The sequence below is a fragment of the Eleutherodactylus coqui genome, chromosome 6, assembly GCF_035609145.1.
Source record: "Eleutherodactylus coqui strain aEleCoq1 chromosome 6, aEleCoq1.hap1, whole genome shotgun sequence".
In the NCBI taxonomy this organism is placed as follows: Eukaryota; Metazoa; Chordata; class Amphibia; order Anura; family Eleutherodactylidae; genus Eleutherodactylus; species Eleutherodactylus coqui.
The window spans coordinates 234,217,298-234,236,715 of NC_089842.1; the positions used below are offsets into that span (position 1 = coordinate 234,217,298).

Sequence of the window (19,418 nt, forward strand, 5' to 3'; positions counted from 1 at the left end):
CGACTAATTTTCGCCCTCCGATGGCCAAATTAGCCGTGCTTGCGCAGTCCGGGTCTTCTCCTCTTCTCTATGGGGCTCCGTGTAGCTCCGTGTAGCTCCGCCCCGTCACGTGCCGATTCCAGCCAATCAGGAGGCTGGAATCGGCAATGGACCGCACAGAAGCCCTGCGGTCCATGAAGACAGAGGATCCCGGCGGCCATCTTCAGCAGGTGAGTATGAAGACGCCGGACCGCCGGGATTCAGGTGAGCGCTGTGCGGGTGGTTTTTTTAACCCCTGCATCGGGGTTGTCTCGCGCCGAACGGGGGGGGGGGGGGGGGGGGGGTTTAAAAAAAAAAAAAAAACCCGTTTCGGCGCGGGACAACCCCTTTAAGACCACAAGCCCACCCTGGGGACCTAGAAAAGACCCCAGGGCTAGGTGTACAGCAAGCCTGATGCAAGTGGAAGATAAGCAGCCTACATCATAACACTTCCCTGGCATCACTGCCACCAAGTCTAGGGACCGCTGGGGGTCAGACTCCTGCTGACCAGGCATCGATGGCATATTATAGCGATATGTCATCGACATCTTTAATGAAGCCGAGATGATTAAGCTTCCTTACCTAGCATCCTGTAATCGCCTCTGGCCTTGCTGGCTCGGAAGAAAGCCTGGATCTTTATAACACTGGCAATCTGCAAATAGGATAGATGTAATGAGACCGAGCTAGAAACAGTCCCAGGTCCCAGCGGATGACCTTATAGGTCACCACCAGCCATCCGGCCACCGCTACTAACTTGATAGCAAACTTTACTTCTTTGTTACAGAGGGATCCCCGCTATAATTATATGGTGCTGCCATAAGTGATTAGTGTAGATCTGACAGCGCTACCTCTGTGCCACTTCCTGCGGGGAACAGAGGGCTCTGTGCCCACATTTTCTACACTGTGGGCGTCGCTGTGATTGCCCACTTCCCCACCAGTCTCGTGTCTATGGAATAAACCAATCCGGTGATAAACATCTACGTTGCAGTCAAAGAGTAATACGTACGTTCCTTCGGAAATATGTAAGCCTCTCTCGATATTTCTTGCGGGCGAGCCACATCCTTACAAGTGACTGGATCTGATCAAAGAGAAGCGGTAAAGATATTTACTTACGTTGAAACTGGGTAAAAAAAATAAAATAAAATAAAAAAAAATAAATTAAAAAAAAAAACAACCAGGCCAATTCTGAACCATACAAGGGGTTAACGGGTGCAGACCTCGAGTTACAGCCTGTATTATACTCCAGAGCTGCACTCACTATTCTGCTGGTGGAGTCACTGTGTACATACATTACTTATCCTGTACTGATCCCGAGTTACATCCTGTATTATACCCCAGAGCTGCACTCACTATTCTGCTGGTGCAGTCACTGTCTACATACATTACTTATCCTGTACTGATCCGGAGTTACATCCTATATTATACCCCAGAGCTGCACTCACTATTCTGCTGGTGGAGTCACTGTGTACTTACATTACTTATCCTGTACTGATGCTGAGTTACATCCTGTATTATACTCCAGAGCTGCACTCACTATTCTGCTGGTGGAGTCACTGTGTACATACATTACTGATCCTGAGTTACATGCTGTATTATACTCCAGAGCTGCACTCACTATTCTGCTGGTGGAGTCACTGTGTACATACATTACTTATCCTGTACTGCTCCTGAGTTACATCCTGTATTATACCCCAGAGCTGCACTCACTATTCTGCTGGTGGAGTCACTGTGTACATACATTACTTATCCTGTACTGCTCCTGAGTTACATCCTGTATTATACCCCAGAGCTGCACTCACTATTCTGCTGGTGGAGTCACTGTGTACATACATTACTTATCCTGTACTGCTCCTGAGTTACATCCTGCATTATACTCTAGAGCTGCACTCACTATTCTGCTGGGGGAGTCACTGTGTACATACATTACTTATCCTGCACTGATCCTGAGTTACATCCTGTATTATACTCCAGAGCTGCACTCACTATTCTGTTGGTGGAGTCACTGTGTACATACATTACTTATCCTGTACTGATGCTGAGTTACATCCTGTATAATACTCCAGAGCTGCACTCACTATTCTGCTGGTGGAGTCACTGTGTACATACATTACTTATCCTGTACTGATGCTGAGTTACATCCTGTATTATACTCCAGAGCTGCACTCACTATTCTGCTGGCTGTTACTGGAAACAGTCAGCAAGCTTGTTGACCGATACTTCCCTAACAGTTTTATAGAAATAAAGGCAATGAATGATATATATGGGTGACCTCCGTACGGTAAGTGGTGACATTCTGTTACACGGGACACAAGTATTACCTTAACGACTGCATCCACATTCCTGTACAAGTATGTCAGCCTCTGTATGTAGGCTCGTCGCTGCCGGTACCCTCGCCAGTGCGCCTGTCAACACATCAAGTCATTGTATAGTAAAGGGTGAACTACTGTATATAAAAAAAGAACAACAATGTTAAAGCTACGGCCTAATAAGGAGATATCGGTGAGGGAGGAAGGGGCCGACTTCTCCCCCTGCCTAGTTTAACCCCTTCACACCCCAGAACGTACATTTACATCCTGGGTGTGTACGCTATATATAAAATGGCATTGAGTACCGATGCCACTCCAAACCAGGCGGGTGCCAGCTGCCTTTGACAGCAGACACCTGCCCTCAACAGCCGTGAGCAGCACTCACACTGATCGCAACTGTTAACCCCTTAAATGCCACTGTCAATTCTGACAGCGGCATCTAAAAATGACATGATCGTTGTTTGGGGGGTCCTGAAGAGCCCCCCCACATGAATAAAGTTATATCATTTTTGCTGTAAAATATGTACGCCATGAAAACAAGACACCCCCCCCCTCCCCCCAAGATGGCAGAATTAAGTTTTTTTGCCCATTTTACCCCACTTAAAAATTTTTGAACGTTTTTTTTCCCCAGTACATTATATGGTACCTTAAAAAGTTCCGTTAAAAAAAACAAACAAAAAAAAAAAAACAACTTATCCCACCAAAAAGAAGCCCTTAGACAGCGACGTCGATGATAAATAAGACTTTGGGGTCTTTTTTCTCCCCCCATTTCAAGAAAAAATAAATAAAATTAAAAAAAAATCACAAGTGATAATAAAGAAAACAAGAAGGGGGGGGCGTCATTAAGGGGTTAATAGAAGTTAATAGACCCAACATGCTAGGACATAAGGAGATGCCCGTCTCTACCTGGATGACTGTGACGGCGGGCACTAGCTTGTGCAGGAGATGCCTCCTCTGGGAGAGGTGCTTGCGGAGCAGGTAGCCCCTCATCCGAGCCTGCAGCCTCACCAGCAGGTCCTCGCTGGCCTCCCACTGCTTCTCCCGCCTGAAGCCGCTGGTCACTTTGTTAATAGCGGACTATAAAAACAGACAATGCATCCATTATTAGGGGCAAATCATCTCCCCGCCATTACTTGGGGGGACCGCTGGGCATTTTTGCTAAGAACCTTCTCCCTTACCTGCATCTCCTCCCGGGACAGGTGTGTGGTGCTCGGACTGAAGCCCGCCGGTTGTTCCCACACCCCCTCGAATGAGCGCAGGTGGAAGAAATAGTCACCTCTTTCCTTTATCCTGTGCCTTACCCAATAATTGGTAGCACTACCTGTTAGCAATCACAGACACAAGAGGGCAGCAGAGTTCAGAAAATGTTCATACATCTCTAACAAGGAATACAAGACAAGTCCTAAGATTCTGGACCATGATGCTTTGCAGTAATGTCACCCTGGAAGCTACAGGTTTAGTCATTCACTTAGGCCTCATGTCCACGGAACGTGCGGATTCCCGCAGCGGAAGACCTGCGTGCCAGTGTGGAAATGATTTTTAAATGCTTGCCGGCGATCACGGATTGAATTTTTTTTTCAGTGCGGATCATCTGCGCGGGAAAAAATAAAATCTGCATCACCCCCTCCCAGCCTTTTCCCTATCTCCCTGATTGTATTCACGGAGGCACTACGGACACATTGACTTCTATTGAGGCCATCCGTGCAGAATCCACAGTTAAGTGGAGCATGCTGTGATTTCTTCTCTGCGTGTAGCATCCGCAAATTATCCATTGAAGTCAATGGGGCGGCGTAAATACATGATGGATGCATAGTCCCTGTATATTTGCACATGAAGTCATTGCGCCCGTTTTGCAGGTTTTTCTTTTGCATGTATTCACTGCTTACTTGCGCACAAAAACCCAACAAGGCACTACAAGAAACGCTAAATACGCAGAGTTTTGGTCCGTGAAATACGCAGCATCTTCATGGACCGACACTTAATCCGCCTGTGTGAATGAGCCCTGGGAGTACGGCTTGTCTTACCTGGTTTCCGTTTTGCGTTCATCATTTTGCCGAGTTCAGATTGATATCCGTTGGCGCAGTCCGACACCACGCCGCACAGCAAGGCATCTGGGTTCTGCAGTACCCGCAGGGTCTGGGATGGCTTCCCTTCTTTTATGGCTTGGTTGATGGCCGCTATGCCCAGCGCCACTGAGAGGCAGAGGGGAGGAATACGAGAAAATCCACAATTATGATTAAGTGCGAGTGGATAATCAACATGTTGTGACGGGGATTGTGCAATCCATATTACATGCAATCGGCCATTTGAGTCTCCCCACTCACCGTCTAGGTGCTCTCCCTCATATTACATGCATAATGCGCACCCACCATACATCTGTGTTAGTGGGCCGACTTATAAGGTCATGCTCCTTTGGGATATTTATGCAAATGGGAAGATGGAAAAGTGCCTCTCTAGTGCCACCTATTGGAAAGTGGCAATCATACAACTTAGTGTCAGACCTTTTAACCCCTTAGTGACCTGCCCATTTTGTTCCTTAAGGACCAAGTGATTTTCATAGTCTCATTCGAAGTGTATTTCTGAACACCACCACTCTGGGTTCGAATTACATGAAAAAAAAAACATAACTAAACAAACACCTAACTGCACTCTGCAATGTCCAAAACTAGAATATCTAGATGAGCAAGCGGAGTAACCGCCCTGAAAAGGGCAACCCCCACACTGGTGTCAGTCCCGAAAGCTGCCCCTCAATGCATTGAGCTCTGCTGTCAAATAGCAGGTCTATTCTAGTTTTTCAGTGGGCGGACCTTTTCGTTACGCACCGAGCCGCAGTGGGTCACCTACTTTCAGCCCATAAGCTTGGCTTATAGGATTAAACTCCAAACACCTCAAGGCCAACACAGAATTACACAAGATGCTTCTTTGAGGGGGTATGCTGGTACTAAACGATCGATGACCCATCTTCAGGAATTTTATGGAAGGGTTCCTTCACCCCACTTCAGGATATATCCATGCCCCCTGTAGAAGCAGGAATGGAGTCGTGACTTATCCCTTTAATTACTCACTTTTCTGCGCTCTCGCATTTTCCTGGTTTGCCCGAGACACTCCTTCCTGTATCTCCTCCAGCCAGAGCGCTGCGGAGTCATCCCGGGCCGCCTGCGGCAACAAGCGGAGAGTTACTTCACACAGTAGTAGCTCCTGTAAACCAATCCTAGACATCAGGAACGTATTTGAGAAGATCTAATGTACGTGGCCTACAGCCACCACTAGTAGGCGCTTCATCCTATGGATTTACACTGAATGGCCACTTTATTAGACCTCGGACCCCAAAACGAAGCATAGAATCATGGGACATATATAAAATCCATTGATCTGAGCGGTCATCACCTAGTGGGATCTAGACCACGACGAATTGCTGCAGTTATGGAGGCCAAAAGAGTCCAACCCGCTACTAGATGGGGGGCGGGGGGGCCTCAGAGAAGCCATACAGTGCTGTATACATCTATACGCAGGGTGTAAAGATCATGGCATCACCTTCTTCTTGTGCTGCAGGTCACTGGTGAGGATCTGGTGATAGAGATTGGCTAATGGGAGGGTGACATCGGTGAGGGCAGCCGCTGGCAGCAGCAGGGCAGTGAAGGTTTTCTGGGGATCGTTCTGCTCCAGCGCTTCATTAATGAGGCTGACTGCCAGGATTTCTGGGGAAACAGTCACATTATGATATTAATGAGATTTTAAAAGACGGACAGACCCCATTAGAGGGGTTTTCTATGCAAAAACTATTGATGCCCTATTCTCCATCTCGGGATGCCAGGCGCTGAGCCGATCACCCGGTCCGCTGTCAGTGCAGCAGGGCTGGCGTAGTCATAGCGGACATCAGTGGAAGGGCCAGGGCTGGCTTCACTCCCACTGAAATCGCTAGCCATGGATTTTCGGTTTTACAGGCAGAATCCATGCAGAAGGATTTCATGGCGGATTCCCCCACCCAGCCTGAGGGGTACCTCCGCTAGGATGCAGGAACTCTTCCACTTACTGTCATGTTCTTCTTGTGTGGAGTGGTTAATGTTACTGACGCACAACTGCAGATCATTCCAGCTAAGGAAGCCACACCCACCCTGAGAGCGCCGCTTTCGTTTACGCAGTTTGGCAAAGTACCTGAAATTAAAAAAAAGTTAAAATAAGTTGTTTTATTGCTCCAATGTATCAAGATGAAGCCCCTTGCAAGAAGCCTAGATATAAAGTAGTCAGTTACCATGGAGATGCATAGTTCTGCAGAGTTACTGTATACACAAAACGGTAAGGTTTTTACAAAACTGAAACTGAAGAGTTAAGGGCCATTATTGTTCAGTTGGTCAATCTCCTGCCCTCCTACAGGAATTTGAGCAATATTCGTCCCGTGTAAATGCATGCAGAGACTGAGCGACTACTTGCTTACAGCGAATGGAGACAGGTGGGAGGAGAGCGCTCCCCGACTGCCCCGCCTCCACGCTGGCCATGCTCTGAGCGATGCCAGTGATACTCGCTCCTGTGTAACAGCACAGGAGCGAGCATCCCTAGGACGTGCTGTCGGGGCATCCTTTGCTGGACACTCATCCCGTGTAAATGAGGCATTACTTTAGAAGCATTGGAACAATAAATGTGAAGCCAACAGTCACATTAACCCTTTTCAATCCAATTTGTATCCTGGGTTTCCTAGGGGGCTTACTCTTTCTGCCGTTATACAACGGCGCTATCTGCTGGCTAAAGCCAGTACTGCATGAGGTGACACGTTGGATAGGCTCCGACATCAGAGAGGCTGGCAATATACAGTAAGAGAACCCCGACGGACGTCTTCCAACATCGGAGCTGTACAGCCTTAAATCATAATGTCTTTAGACGTCAGACAGTGGATTGGAAAGGGTTAAAGTGGAAACCCCTCCAGAGAACATCAGTTTTTACTGTAGATTTTGAATTTATGTCTCATGTAAAAATAATTGGTGCAGAACTCCATCTTAGGTTTATTTTGGAACCCTTCAGCTGGATTCACACAGGGCGTAGATCCCGCAGAAATCTCACGGAGCGACCGCACAGAAATCTCGCAGTATTTCTGAAAAGAAAAAAAAAAAAAATGCTGCTACAAAACTCGCACCGTTCGCTGCGTCTTTGCCGCGTGCATTCCACTTTGGGTGTCTTTCCCCACAGAGGGGAGAGAGGTCGCAGTGGAGATGGCAATATGATTGACATGCCGCAGCTTTGAATTCCACGTAGCATGTCAGTTTTATCACGGCTTCTCCGCAGCGTTGGGACGAGCTTTTTCCGAATCTCGTCCACTTTGCTGCTTTATCCCAGGATAAAAATTGCAAGCGCCATTTCCGTGCAGAAAGGCCGCACAGAAAGTCCGCCCCACGTGAACTCAGCTTGAGGGCTTATTTACACCAGCGTATATCGGACGGCGTTTTCACGTCTGGCAGATATACGCCTCCATCTGAGCAGTTCACCCCCTTCCCTCTCCCTCACCGGCTCTCTGCCCCTCTCCCCCCATCCGGCTGTTTGCAATGGGAGTGGGCGGGACGAAGCGGAGCTTAGATGGAAGCGTATATCCGCCAGCCGGGAAAACGCCATCCAATATACGCTGGTGTAAATAAGCCCTTAGGCCGAGTTCACGCGGGGTGGAGTTTCCATGCGGACTCTGCACGGAAATTGCGCTGGGATAAAGCAGCAAATGGGACGAGATATGCAAAAAGCTTGTCCCAACGCTGCGGAGAAGCTGTTGCCATTGCAAACAGCCAGAGTGGAGGAGAGGCAGAGAGCCGCTGAGGAAGAGGGGGTTGGGGGGTGGACTGCTCAGATGGAAGCGTATATTGGCCGGCCGTGAAAAACACTGCCCGCTATACGCTCATGTAAATAAGCCCCAAGTGTCACAACTAACTTTAGTCTGCAGTAAATTATTTCCCCTTTGTCTTCCAGTGGCCATAACTTTTTTCGTTAGTGTCCTGCAGTGGACAGTGATGTATGATGGTTCGTTTTTTTGTGGGACAACTTGTAGTTTTCATTGGTGCAGAATAATTCCTGACCCCACTTCAAACTGCTGGAACTCTAGTTTAACTCTTTCCAATCCACTGTCTGACGTCTAAAGACATTCTGACTGAAGGCTGTACAGCTCCGATGTCGGAAGACGTCCGGCAGGGTATTCTTACTGTAGATTACTGGATGTTCTGTTGTCGGGGGCCTCTCCAGCATGTCACATACCGCAGTACTGGCTCTAGCCAGCAGATGGCACCATTGTATAATGGCAGCAAGAGAAAGCCCCCTAGGAAACCCTGAATCCAAAATGGGATTGCAAAGGGTTAAAACAAAGAATCAGCATGCCGGTAGCTACAATAGAACTTCAGCTACAGCTATTTGAATTGACCAACCAAAATCATAATGTTCTATTTCTGAAGAATGAACAGAGCTCATCCTAAATTGTAAGGGGGGGTTAAAGATATGACTTTTGATGGCGCTGAATGCATAGTGCGATGCCCATGTCAGAGCCCCTCCTCACCTCTGGATGTTCTCCTCATCCACATCAGACAGTCCTAGAGAGGGGCTCACCAAGGTGGTCCAGAAAGCATTCAGATCTCCGGCCTCTACAGCCTGATTAACCAAAGCTACAGCGGATAGCATCTCCACAGCCACAAATAGCTCCTCCTGCATCAGGGAGCCCTGGAAGAAAAGGGTTAGATCCAAATCAGGAGTCATTGAGCATGTAGCCCTGTAGTAGAGAGCCAAGCAGCAGCCATACTGGTCAGCACCGAGCTGACCCAGAAGCCAACATCGTTAAGAGACTACCTTGGATATAAAGAACTGGAGGAACTAAACCCACCTGAGGACTCTGTCGCTGGAGAACGGAGAGTTCCTGCTGGTAGAGATCTGCTGCACAGGGGTAGACGTCCGGCAGCTGTGCGTCAGGGCAGGCCAGCTCCTTCATGGTCAGTGTGGCCTGTCCGTTCCGGATAGTGTTATTGATACGGAACACGGCCTGCTCCACTAAAAGGAGGAAGAAACAAGATTGCTCAACCGGCAGAGGCAAAAGTACCCCTAAAGTGAGGGCAACGAAACCCAAAGCAACAGGAGATCAGCAAAAGGAGCGTTTTTATGTAAATAAGCCTTAAAACGGGTTGTTTCATATTAACTGATCCTCTATCCACAGGGTAGTGGAGAAGTCTCTTATCACTATAGTCCTGTGTCCTCCCCCATAAGATTAGAGATGGCCAAGCCCATGTGTTTCCCTGTTCATCTCTATGGGACTGTTGAAGAAGAGCCAAATACAGCGCTCCGCTATCTCCAACAATTGTGCCTAGTGGCAGTCCCAATGGTTGGACCCTCAACCAATCAGACCATTGTCTGGCAGGGTCTGATAGGCTCTGGGCTGCCATGCTACCCCATCAGCACTGTGGGAGATGTGATGCTGCATGGGAAGGGGTCCCTACCCTGACTGCAGCATCTAAACAGTTACCTGCTGTAATCAAAGCCAATTCTGCTCATGGCATTCGCGGGTGACTGGCAGAATCAGCCAATAGCCACCCGGTATGGAGCGAACCCGGCTCCCAAGCCCACTCCATAAGCATATCGGAAACGCAGGATGTCTATACGCGTTCAGCAGCCCTGACATGGTTAAGGCCCAACACTTACTGGCACGCTCGCTGGCAGCATATTGATTGGCTGCGTCCACTCCGGCTTGTAGCTCCTCTTTTTCCAGCAAGTCCTCGTATCCCAGCTCCTGAAAAGCAACGTGTGCCGTCAGTATATAGTACTGGTTTGGGGTCTTCCTGAGACCACATGAGCCAGGATAACGATCAGCGGCATCAGAGGTTTTAGCGCCACTTATCAATCCCCTATGTATTAACCCTTTCCAATCCACTGTCTGTTGTCTGAAGACATTATGATTTAAGGCTGTACAGCTCCGATGTTGGAAGACGTCCGTCGGGGTTCTCTTACTGTATATTGCCAGCCTCTCTGCTGTCTGAGTCTATCCAACGTGTCACCTCATGTAGTACTGGCTTTAGCCAGCAGATAGCGCTGTTGTATAACGGCAGAAAAAGAGTAAGCCCCCTAGGAAAACCAGGATACAAATTGGATTGGAAAGGGTTAAGTTGAAGAACGGGACTCACCAGGGCTTTCTGCTCCCGGTCACTGGCAAGTTGCTCCAGGTACCAGTCAGCGTTCTCCCTCTGTAGTCCCCGCAGTAGGAGGGCAGAGTCTTGTAACGTGGCATAGAGGGTCTTGACTTCCTTCCTCTCCAGTGCTTCATCCACGTACTCCAAAGCTGCATGTACTGAGGAGGATCAGAGGAGGGTTGGTGTGACGCAGGCGGTCAGATACATACGAGGTCAGGGTTATATCAGAGGGGTTACGTTACCGTTCACTTTATTGATGTTCCCCTGTACTTCAGCTTGAGTCAGGCAGTGATCGTAGACATCCTGAGCGTCCGATGATCTCTGCAGAACCTGCAAGAAGTCATTATAAAGCTCATGTTTAACCCCTTCCCGGCGTGAGCCATACATGTACGATGCCCGTCGGGCGACACTGTATAGTATGGGCTTGGGAGCCAGATCTACTCCATACATGGTGGATGTCGGACATCTTTGACAACCTACACGCAACAGCAGCACCTGGAGATCATGGCGATCGGTGCTGTTAACCCTGTAAATGCAATTCAGACAGCGGCATGCACAACTCAACTCTTCTCACAAGGTTGCGTGTGGGCACGAGTCGATTTCTCGGGGGCACAGAGCTGGAACGGGAGACCAGGGGAGTATAAAAGAGACAGCGCTCCATCCCCTCACTCTGTAAACTACATTACGGGGCTCAAAAGGCAATGGCTGATGCCCTTTAATGCCGCTCTAGATTAATCCGGATCAGTGCCAGATAATAAGGTACAGCTTGCCTTATTGCGGGCATTCGCCATCTTCGTGGACTTGGCTTGGTGGAGGAGTTCTTGGTACACTGCTGCCAGCTTCTCCTGAAGGTTCACCAGCATGGCGTTGGGGTTCCGTAGGGCGACCATGGTGTCCCGCACCACGCCTCTGTCCACAGCTTCATTGATGGCAATGACTGCTGCATGCACTGCAACAAAACAGACAGGTTGTTACAATGTATCCAGCCTAGACAACCCTCTCAAGGCCAATACAATGTATCAGAGCAGGTAAAAATGTAACAAACTTGGGACAGGAAACAGATTTGAGCTGCCATGGCTAAAACTGGGGTCACGTATACCCCAAATGAATAGAGCGGCAGGCAAGCATGCATGCCGTGCCTCCATTCATTTTAATGGGATTGCCAGAGATACCCAAGTTTAAGCCACCCATCTCCAGTGATCCTATTGTAGTGAACAGAGCAGCAGTGCAATGATCAATCACCACCCCATTTATTTGGGGGTTAACGTGGCCCCGTTTTGCCAATCTGTGAGGTTTGACCTTCATCTATCAAACAGTTCTCTCATATCCCAATATCTCCAGGTACACGATTGGACAAGCAATTGTAGGGTGCGTTCACATGTGGTGGATTTTGGTGCAGATTTTGATGTGGATCCACAGATTTCATCATTCCAATTGATGGGGTGAAGTCTCATATGGCTCTGCGTCAAAATCCAAACCCTTAATGGGATTGTGCAAGAATGGTACAAAATGGGTGCTGTTAGCGCAGCCGGTGGAAACCCATCCTAGGGCAGGAGAATTTATGTGCAACCTGAAGGGAGGGCCACACAGGGAGCCCAATGCTACACTGACAGAATTCATATACAATGTCTAGGGGACACAAGGGGAGCCACAGATGGGGCACAGCCTCAAAGGTAGCTTTACATATGCACCGACAGTCCGCCCACTGCTGCCCAACTATCGCTCCTCTGCTGACACAGTCAATCAGCCAGTCATTCTGTGGATGGAGGCACAGCAGCTGCCCACCTGCACTCACAGTAAACAGTCGTCCATAGTTAAGCGCCTCCGGTTTACACGACCCGACAATCGCTTGGTTTTTAGTTATACTAAAAACCAAGCAACTTTGGGAAGTAAGTGATCTCTTGCTCAGTGCCCAGTCGGTGGCTGCATGTACACAGGACGATCATCGCCCAAATCTGCTGGTTCCAATGATAATTTGGGTGATAATCGCCCTAAGGGTACTGTAGAGCTATGCAGACTTATCGGTGACTTTCTCTGTATGTTCTCCATATTGTCTGGAAGTCATAGTGACAGTTGGTGTAAAAGCTATTGACTATGCACTTAAGATATGGTCCATCTAGAACCATGGGTCTTAATATTTGCTTGGCTGGCCTGTGACTCCTCCAGTTATCTGGCCAATATTTGGAGATGAAAAAACAGTCAGGCAAATATTAACCCTTTGCAATCCAATTTTGGATTCAGGTTTTCCTAGGGGGCTCCCTCTTTCTGCCGTTATACCATGGTGCCATCTGCTGCCTAGAGCCAGAACTGCAATATGGGACATGCTGGAGAGGCCCCCCCCCCCCCCCGACAGCAGGCCAGTAATATACAGTAAGAATACCCTGCCGTACGTCTTCTGACATCGGAGCTGTACGGCCTTCAATCAGAAGGTCTTCAGACGTCATACAGTGGATTGGAAGGGGTTAAGAGGAGTCCATGCTAATGACCACTAGAATGTCTATGGGCACGCATGAACACCTTTTGTAGATAGTGTATAAGATAGGCTTGAGTACTTTGGGCAGGAAGCTCGCTTTAGATCCGACGAGATGCCCAGGACCCTGATGTAGAGGATTTCCGCATAGGCTGGAGTTGCAAGTCGGTCAATAGCAAAAAGCTGGGTCTAGGCACGACCTGCTTAGAGAAGCACAAGACATCAGGGGTTTGTGTTATTGAAACAAGGGAAGCTGAGCGAATCCCCGGATGTCTCGGGCTTCTCTAAGGAGGCTGTGCCTATACCCAATTTTTTACCATTGGCCAACACCTTCACATATACTCCTATTAAAAAAAATGTGATTTTGGTTGGCTGCAGTTCAAAAAATCTTAACCCCATTGGGGAAACTATAGGATTTTTTTCCGTCATGGAAGAGACCTGACACTTTCCTTCAGGGGGGGGGGGGGGGGGGGGGGGAAATACACCCCTCCATTTTCACAGTTTCTCTGACTAGACTGAAATCGAAGGCTCCCTCTGTCTGATGTGCTGGCCATGTGCTCTATGTAGAGACGGTTGTGTCTAGTCAGTGAGGTCTTCTATTAGGTTTTAGTAAGTCTATATTCATTGTACGGCTCCTACAGACTCTCCCCTCTCCAATCCATACTAAAGACGGCAGCTAGACTCATCTTCCTATCTAGCCGCTTCTCAGATGCCTCTGCACTCTGCCAGTCGCTGCCCATCCACTATAGAACTCAATTCAAACTCATCACCCTCACCCACAAAGCTCTCTATGGCGCTGCGCCAACGTACATCGCCTCCCTCCTGCCCATATATCACCCAGCTTACGTGCTCCGCTAACACACTCAGACTTAAACAACCCTCTAATATGAACCTCACATGCTCACCTCCAGGACTTCTCTGGAGCAGCACCAATCCTCTGGAACGCTCTACCTCAAAACATCCGGGTGATCCAACGCACGGATCTTCAGATGCGCCTTAAAGACGGACCTCTTCAAAGTAGCATACCAAGCCTCCTGATCTAGTCCCCCACAACATGACCCCTGCCCTACGGCTCTCCACTTTTGCCCATCATGTACCCTTCCTGCACTACCCCACCCAGTTGTGTCCTACATCTGACTTCTGCCAGGCTACTTACCTGGAAGTCGCCACCGATACCAGCGGCTCTCAGCTGCTTCCCAGCGATCCATGACAGGCGGGTATGCCATCTTTTTCTTCTTTCGACTGGGCCGAGCAGATGGACAGGGTTTTGTTATCATGACAAGACCCCTTAAGGTCGTAGCTTACCTGCAGCTTCATCCACAGACAGCTCGTTGGCCAGGATGCCCCCTATCTTGCTGAACGCCGGCATCTGTATCCCATACTTGTCCAGCTCACACTTCATGTTGTTGATTTCCTCCTCTGAAAGGAGAATTTAAGACTAGAGTTGAGCGAACGTACTCTGTCGAGCTTGATGCTCGTTCGAGTATTAGCGTACTCGATGGTGCTCGTTAGTCGACCGAGCATCAAATCGTGTTTGACCCCGCCCCAGCTTTTGGCTCCTCCCCGCTTGGTCAGGGGCAGAGGGGGAGACCAAGAAAAAAAAAAAAAAAGCTCGGGACCCTGCGTTTCACATACAAAAATGCTCGAGTCTCCCATTGTAGTCAATGGGGTTCGTTACTCGAGTAGAGCTCTCGAATTTTACGAAAAGCTCGACTTGAATAACGCGGACCCGAGCATTTGGGTGCTCGCTCATCTCTAGTTAAGACATGTAATATTATAAGAGATGCACAATGTTCGATTACAAAGAATACTTCACCTCACCAGGTGCCACAAACACTACATTTACCTGTAAAGTTCACTTTTCCATATAAATCCTGGATCTGAGGAGCCAGCCCCAGCTTAAAGAGATACAGACTGAGGGGAAAAGGGGAGAATTATAAGATGTCTGATTGATACAATTGTATAGTAGATGGTGCTGGTGAGAAGAAGAAGTGTCACTTAAAGGGTAGTTCCACTTAATATTTCAGTTAAGTCTACAGAAAAGGGTTAAGTATCTGATTTATAATGTTAGACAAATTCTGACTTATTTCAGGTCATTTTCTCCATTCACATCCAGAGCTGCATTCAAAAGGTGCCTTATTCTATTACTCCTCGACAGCTCCGGTCTTGTAAGGCTGCCAGCCTCTGTGCCCCCCTAGGCTCAGCCTACCTGAGCAGTTTCCTCTAGATGCTCCCACCTGATCTGTATACAGGGCTGCTCCACTATGCATGGCTCAATTGGCTCGGTGAGGGGGTTGCCCCATCCTGTGCGGCTCAGCTAAGCGCTTGCAGGATCGCTCCATCCTACGTGGCACAAAACACTCTCAAGCCAGTACGAGCCGCTTCATTCCAGTGTACCGCTGGGCTCTTTATCCCGCCCAGGGGCCCCCTGTGGCTGTGGACATGGAGGGGGGGGGGGGGGTGTTCCTTTACCGGTTTCTTGGGAAAGCGCCATGCAAGTGACAGGAAATGATACAGAGGTCTCCAGGTAGGTCGTGGGTCATTTATTGGCTCCTTTGTCCCTAATGACATTGGATACTCTCCGTGACATCTGATACACTTCAGCTGTTATTTCCCTCCATTCATCCTGCAAACGTTTGGCAAATTCTCCTAAAGATGATGGACACTGACGGTCCAGTTCGGTAGGGTTCAGGTTGGGACTCCGTGCAGCCGGTCCAACCGTGGAACACTCATATCCTCAATCCAACATAAAAACAGTGTTGGATGTGTAACAAGGTGCGTCGTCTTGTTGTAAGTATGGCCGACCATTCCCAGAGTATTACCACATTGTCGGCAGCACATTGTCTAGAATGTCAGGGTCACCTCCGTTTTCGTGGTTCATGTCACTACAACCAATGGACCAAGACCGTGCCACGTCAAATATCCCCAGACCATAACGGAACCTCCGCCGTACTTACCGGTCGGCACAACACACTCAGACAGGCAGCGCTGCCCATCATCCTCCACACCCAGGTCCAGCCGTCTGATGTGAAGGTGGAGTAGTGTGATTCGTCACTCCATACAACGTTCTTCCATCGCTCAGCTGCCCAATGACAACGCTCCTTACACCATTGTACGATAGACGGATGCATTACGCTTCGTGATGGACGGCTTGTGTGCAGCGGCATAACCCGTATAGCCAATAGTATTTTGCAGTTCCCATCACAAACTATGGCGGACACCTTCAAGGGTCTGCCTTTTATTATGTAGCATGGTTTAGGATATGTGACATGCTAATAAGACACAGTCCATTCTACTGATAGGCGGGAGAAGGGGTGCAAATACTTCTGGTAGGCTAGGGTATGATCTAACAGCTGAGCCCTCTCTGAATCCTCAGAGTTCCCACAATGCTCAAAGTACCCGCAGTTGGCAGCTGACCTCACCTGAGGGCGTGAATACAATATACCACACGTGGCATATTCTTCTTGTCATAGACGTCTGTAGTCTCAGGCTGGAACAGCTACAACCAAGAAAAAAAGTGACAGCTTCATTACAGATATGTACATCTGTGGAGGGACTACAAGCCCCAGCATAACAGCTACAATGTATACTGTAATCGCTAAGACAGATCTCATTCATGTGTAGTGGATTATCTCCAATACACAACACAGACTGAAGGGGGCGCTGCTTGACATACTGTAGGCAGGTTGATGTGACTCATCGCATGACGCCAGTGGTTGATGTTATCCGTGTGCCGAAAATGAAGACCTGCTGCCTGCAACACAGAAAGACAAGGGTTAATCTAGAGCTGCAGTCATCCATTCACTTGCTGCAAACAACCCCTGCAGACCTGCTGCTGAGATCTCAAGCGATCAACTGTGATCTGTACAGGAACCTAGAAGTGTTCACTTTCCCTGCAGCACCCCCACAGGAGAAGTGAAGAACTGCACTGTTCCCTCTGAAGTCAATGGATATCTGTGTAACATTGGACAGCACAGGTCCTCCAGTGCAAGAGGACTTGTATTCATTCTGTACCTTTTTTATTTAAAGGGATTGCCCACCTACTGAAGACTCATCCCTGGAATCGGCAATCTGTAGTTGATCAGTCGGAGTCTGCCACTTGAGATTCCAAATCAGCTGTTTAGTGTGTGCAGAAATGAAAGCTGACAGCTCTGTACACATTAGAGTGGCCAAGGTTGGTATTGCAGGCACAGCTCTCATTAAATTAATTGCCGTACCAAACTGGGTATCTGCAATGTGAAAGCGAACTTAAGGACTTTTCCATGACTATTAATAACAAATCTTCAGGATGGTGCATCATCAATATTCGATTGGTGAGGGTCTATGCAGCGATCAGCTGACTGAAGTGCTTAGGTGAGCGCTTTGCCTCTTCCCAGACAGGTGATGTCATAGTGACTGGTCATGTAGTCAAAGAGCAGCATAGTCCAATTTATGTGCAGCGTCATGCCCGCTATGGACTAAAGGGACCACAGTGCCGCCAACTGCTGTCACTTCACTGAGCTGATCAGTGGGGATCCCGAGTGACGAACCACCACTGATCAACTACTGATGATCAATCATGAGCATAGGTCATCAATATTTAGGAAGTGAACTACTACTTTAAGCCTTAAAGGGGTATTACCAACTCCAGTTTTCATGGCCAAAATGGAAAACCTGGCCGCTCTGGTCCAACCAGAGTGCTTAACATAGTACGTTAGGCCAAAAAGCCGCATGTCGATGCAGTTTGGCCAATTACCCCCCAGTGCAGCGCTGTTTCGGTAGCCCTCATTGAAGTGAATGGCAGCTACGAAAACAGCATGGCACAGCGCTGAGGCTCTAGCTGGGTTGCTGCAACCATAGCATCTGTTTCCCATCTTCACTATGAAATACTTCAATAGCAAAGCTTCCACTGACTGACAGCAAGCAGAGATCTTGAAGTTGCAGAACTACCTCCGACAGAAGGTGTGTGGTTTTGGACTTCGCCCCTTACTTACCTTGTAACGCAACTGATCGCGGTCATAGATTTTCTTCAGTGGTACAATCTCCGGAGCAAAGAAATTCCCCAGCTTGGCGAGGGTGACACCGTTGCGCAGACTCTCCTCCAGCTCCGTAGGGGGCGGTAGCTCCTCATTGAGACAGGACTCCATCCAGCTGCAGGGAAACCAAGAGACGCCATGATTACACAAGAGAACAGAGGAGACGCCAACGACCATCCGTAGTGACATCTTCCTCACCGCTTCGTCTCCTCCAGATGACAGAGGTACTGATAAGCGATGTTCTGGCGCCGCTGCTCATCCATCTCATCCGCTGTGAGACGCTCATCTGACATACAAGCAGAAAGACGTATAAATCGAAAAATATGCATTGCTTATAATCAGTTCAGGGTCGCCGGATCTGAAAGTACTCCAGACCATAAGACGTCAGTGCATGCTGGGAGTTGTAGTCTGTCAGCAGCCTGATGGACTCCAGCATAGTGAATGGGATCCTTCGGCCGCCGTTTGTGTCTGTTAAGCGCCAAACAACGAAAACACCCGGCGCGGGTGTGAATAGAGCCGTACAGGTCTCAAAATACATATACTGACCGTCCATAAGATTAAACCCACCCAAAATAGCTCTAAGAGGTCCTTATGGAGCCCAAAACGGTCAGCGGTGCGATCAAGCATCTGCAAATGGCGACAAGATTTTTCAGCTCCCCCTGGAGTGGATTATATTGGGAGGGGGCTCTGTTATACAGCAAGAGCCAGCAGGCTGCGTTACACCGTTTCCGTAAATCCCATAGAATAGAATGGCACTTATGGAAACCGCACATCAGTGTCCGAACTTGGGAGATCCGAAACAACGCAGCTGCTGTGCTACCGTTCCCATAACTCCCATGGGAGTTATGGGAGCAGCATGAGCTGTTGGGGAGGTCAGATTCTGAGAAAGGCGTAGACGCCAGAGTTGACACCCATTTGACCTTCAGGTCAGATCCTGTGATATGCCATAACAGTCCAAAAAGGCAATACCCCTCTAAGTCCTGGAGGTTGCTCGGTGCGGCCTCCATGGATCAGGCGAGTCCTGGAGAAGTCACCCCCCTCATCTCATGGTCATATTCGTGAGCAGCGCGGCCGGGGAATTATCCTGTTGATAGACGGCGCTGGCATTTGGGGATCCCGCTGCCATGAAGGAAGGGGGGGTGTGATCGGACGCCGTACCATCACCACCAGCAGGGACTTTATCAGTAATTAGTCTTCTATGGAATCCGACCAGACGGACGGCCGTCGCCACTCCCCCCCCCCCTCCATATCAATGAGTCTTGGACGCCCGTCACCGGTCATCTCTCCCTGCACCACCATTAGGTAGGTACTAACCACCACACGACCGGCCGTTCCGGAGATGCCATGACCCCGTTGTTTACACATCTGTCCGCCCTCCTCACAGTCCCCCTCCCCGATCCGCACACTTCTCCGTCCTTACTGCTTCCAACATCGCCTTCAAGAGCGGACTGGTCACTTGCTGCCCGATATC

At 48.9% G+C, this 19,418-nt stretch overlaps 1 protein-coding gene across 1 annotated transcript in view; it reads right to left on the reverse strand.

The window, feature by feature from the left end:
* The window catches only part of IQGAP3 (IQ motif containing GTPase activating protein 3), a 44,734-nt gene that overhangs the window by 23,321 nt on the left and 1,995 nt on the right, over positions 1 to 19,418 (reverse strand). The window contains exons 2-22 of the mRNA XM_066609114.1: positions 18,146 to 18,233; positions 17,906 to 18,062; positions 16,609 to 16,686; positions 16,355 to 16,431; positions 14,779 to 14,846; positions 14,238 to 14,351; positions 11,233 to 11,411; positions 10,705 to 10,792; positions 10,457 to 10,620; positions 9,978 to 10,065; positions 9,169 to 9,332; positions 8,848 to 9,008; positions 6,358 to 6,479; positions 5,859 to 6,022; positions 5,390 to 5,480; positions 4,349 to 4,516; positions 3,503 to 3,645; positions 3,231 to 3,401; positions 2,337 to 2,420; positions 1,025 to 1,096; positions 601 to 670 (exon numbers count right to left, since the gene is read on the reverse strand). Of these exons, the coding sequence (XP_066465211.1) occupies positions 601 to 670; positions 1,025 to 1,096; positions 2,337 to 2,420; positions 3,231 to 3,401; positions 3,503 to 3,645; positions 4,349 to 4,516; positions 5,390 to 5,480; positions 5,859 to 6,022; positions 6,358 to 6,479; positions 8,848 to 9,008; positions 9,169 to 9,332; positions 9,978 to 10,065; positions 10,457 to 10,620; positions 10,705 to 10,792; positions 11,233 to 11,411; positions 14,238 to 14,351; positions 14,779 to 14,846; positions 16,355 to 16,431; positions 16,609 to 16,686; positions 17,906 to 18,062; positions 18,146 to 18,233 (2,511 nt within the window). The remainder of the gene's footprint in view (positions 1 to 600; positions 671 to 1,024; positions 1,097 to 2,336; positions 2,421 to 3,230; positions 3,402 to 3,502; positions 3,646 to 4,348; positions 4,517 to 5,389; positions 5,481 to 5,858; positions 6,023 to 6,357; positions 6,480 to 8,847; positions 9,009 to 9,168; positions 9,333 to 9,977; positions 10,066 to 10,456; positions 10,621 to 10,704; positions 10,793 to 11,232; positions 11,412 to 14,237; positions 14,352 to 14,778; positions 14,847 to 16,354; positions 16,432 to 16,608; positions 16,687 to 17,905; positions 18,063 to 18,145; positions 18,234 to 19,418) is intronic.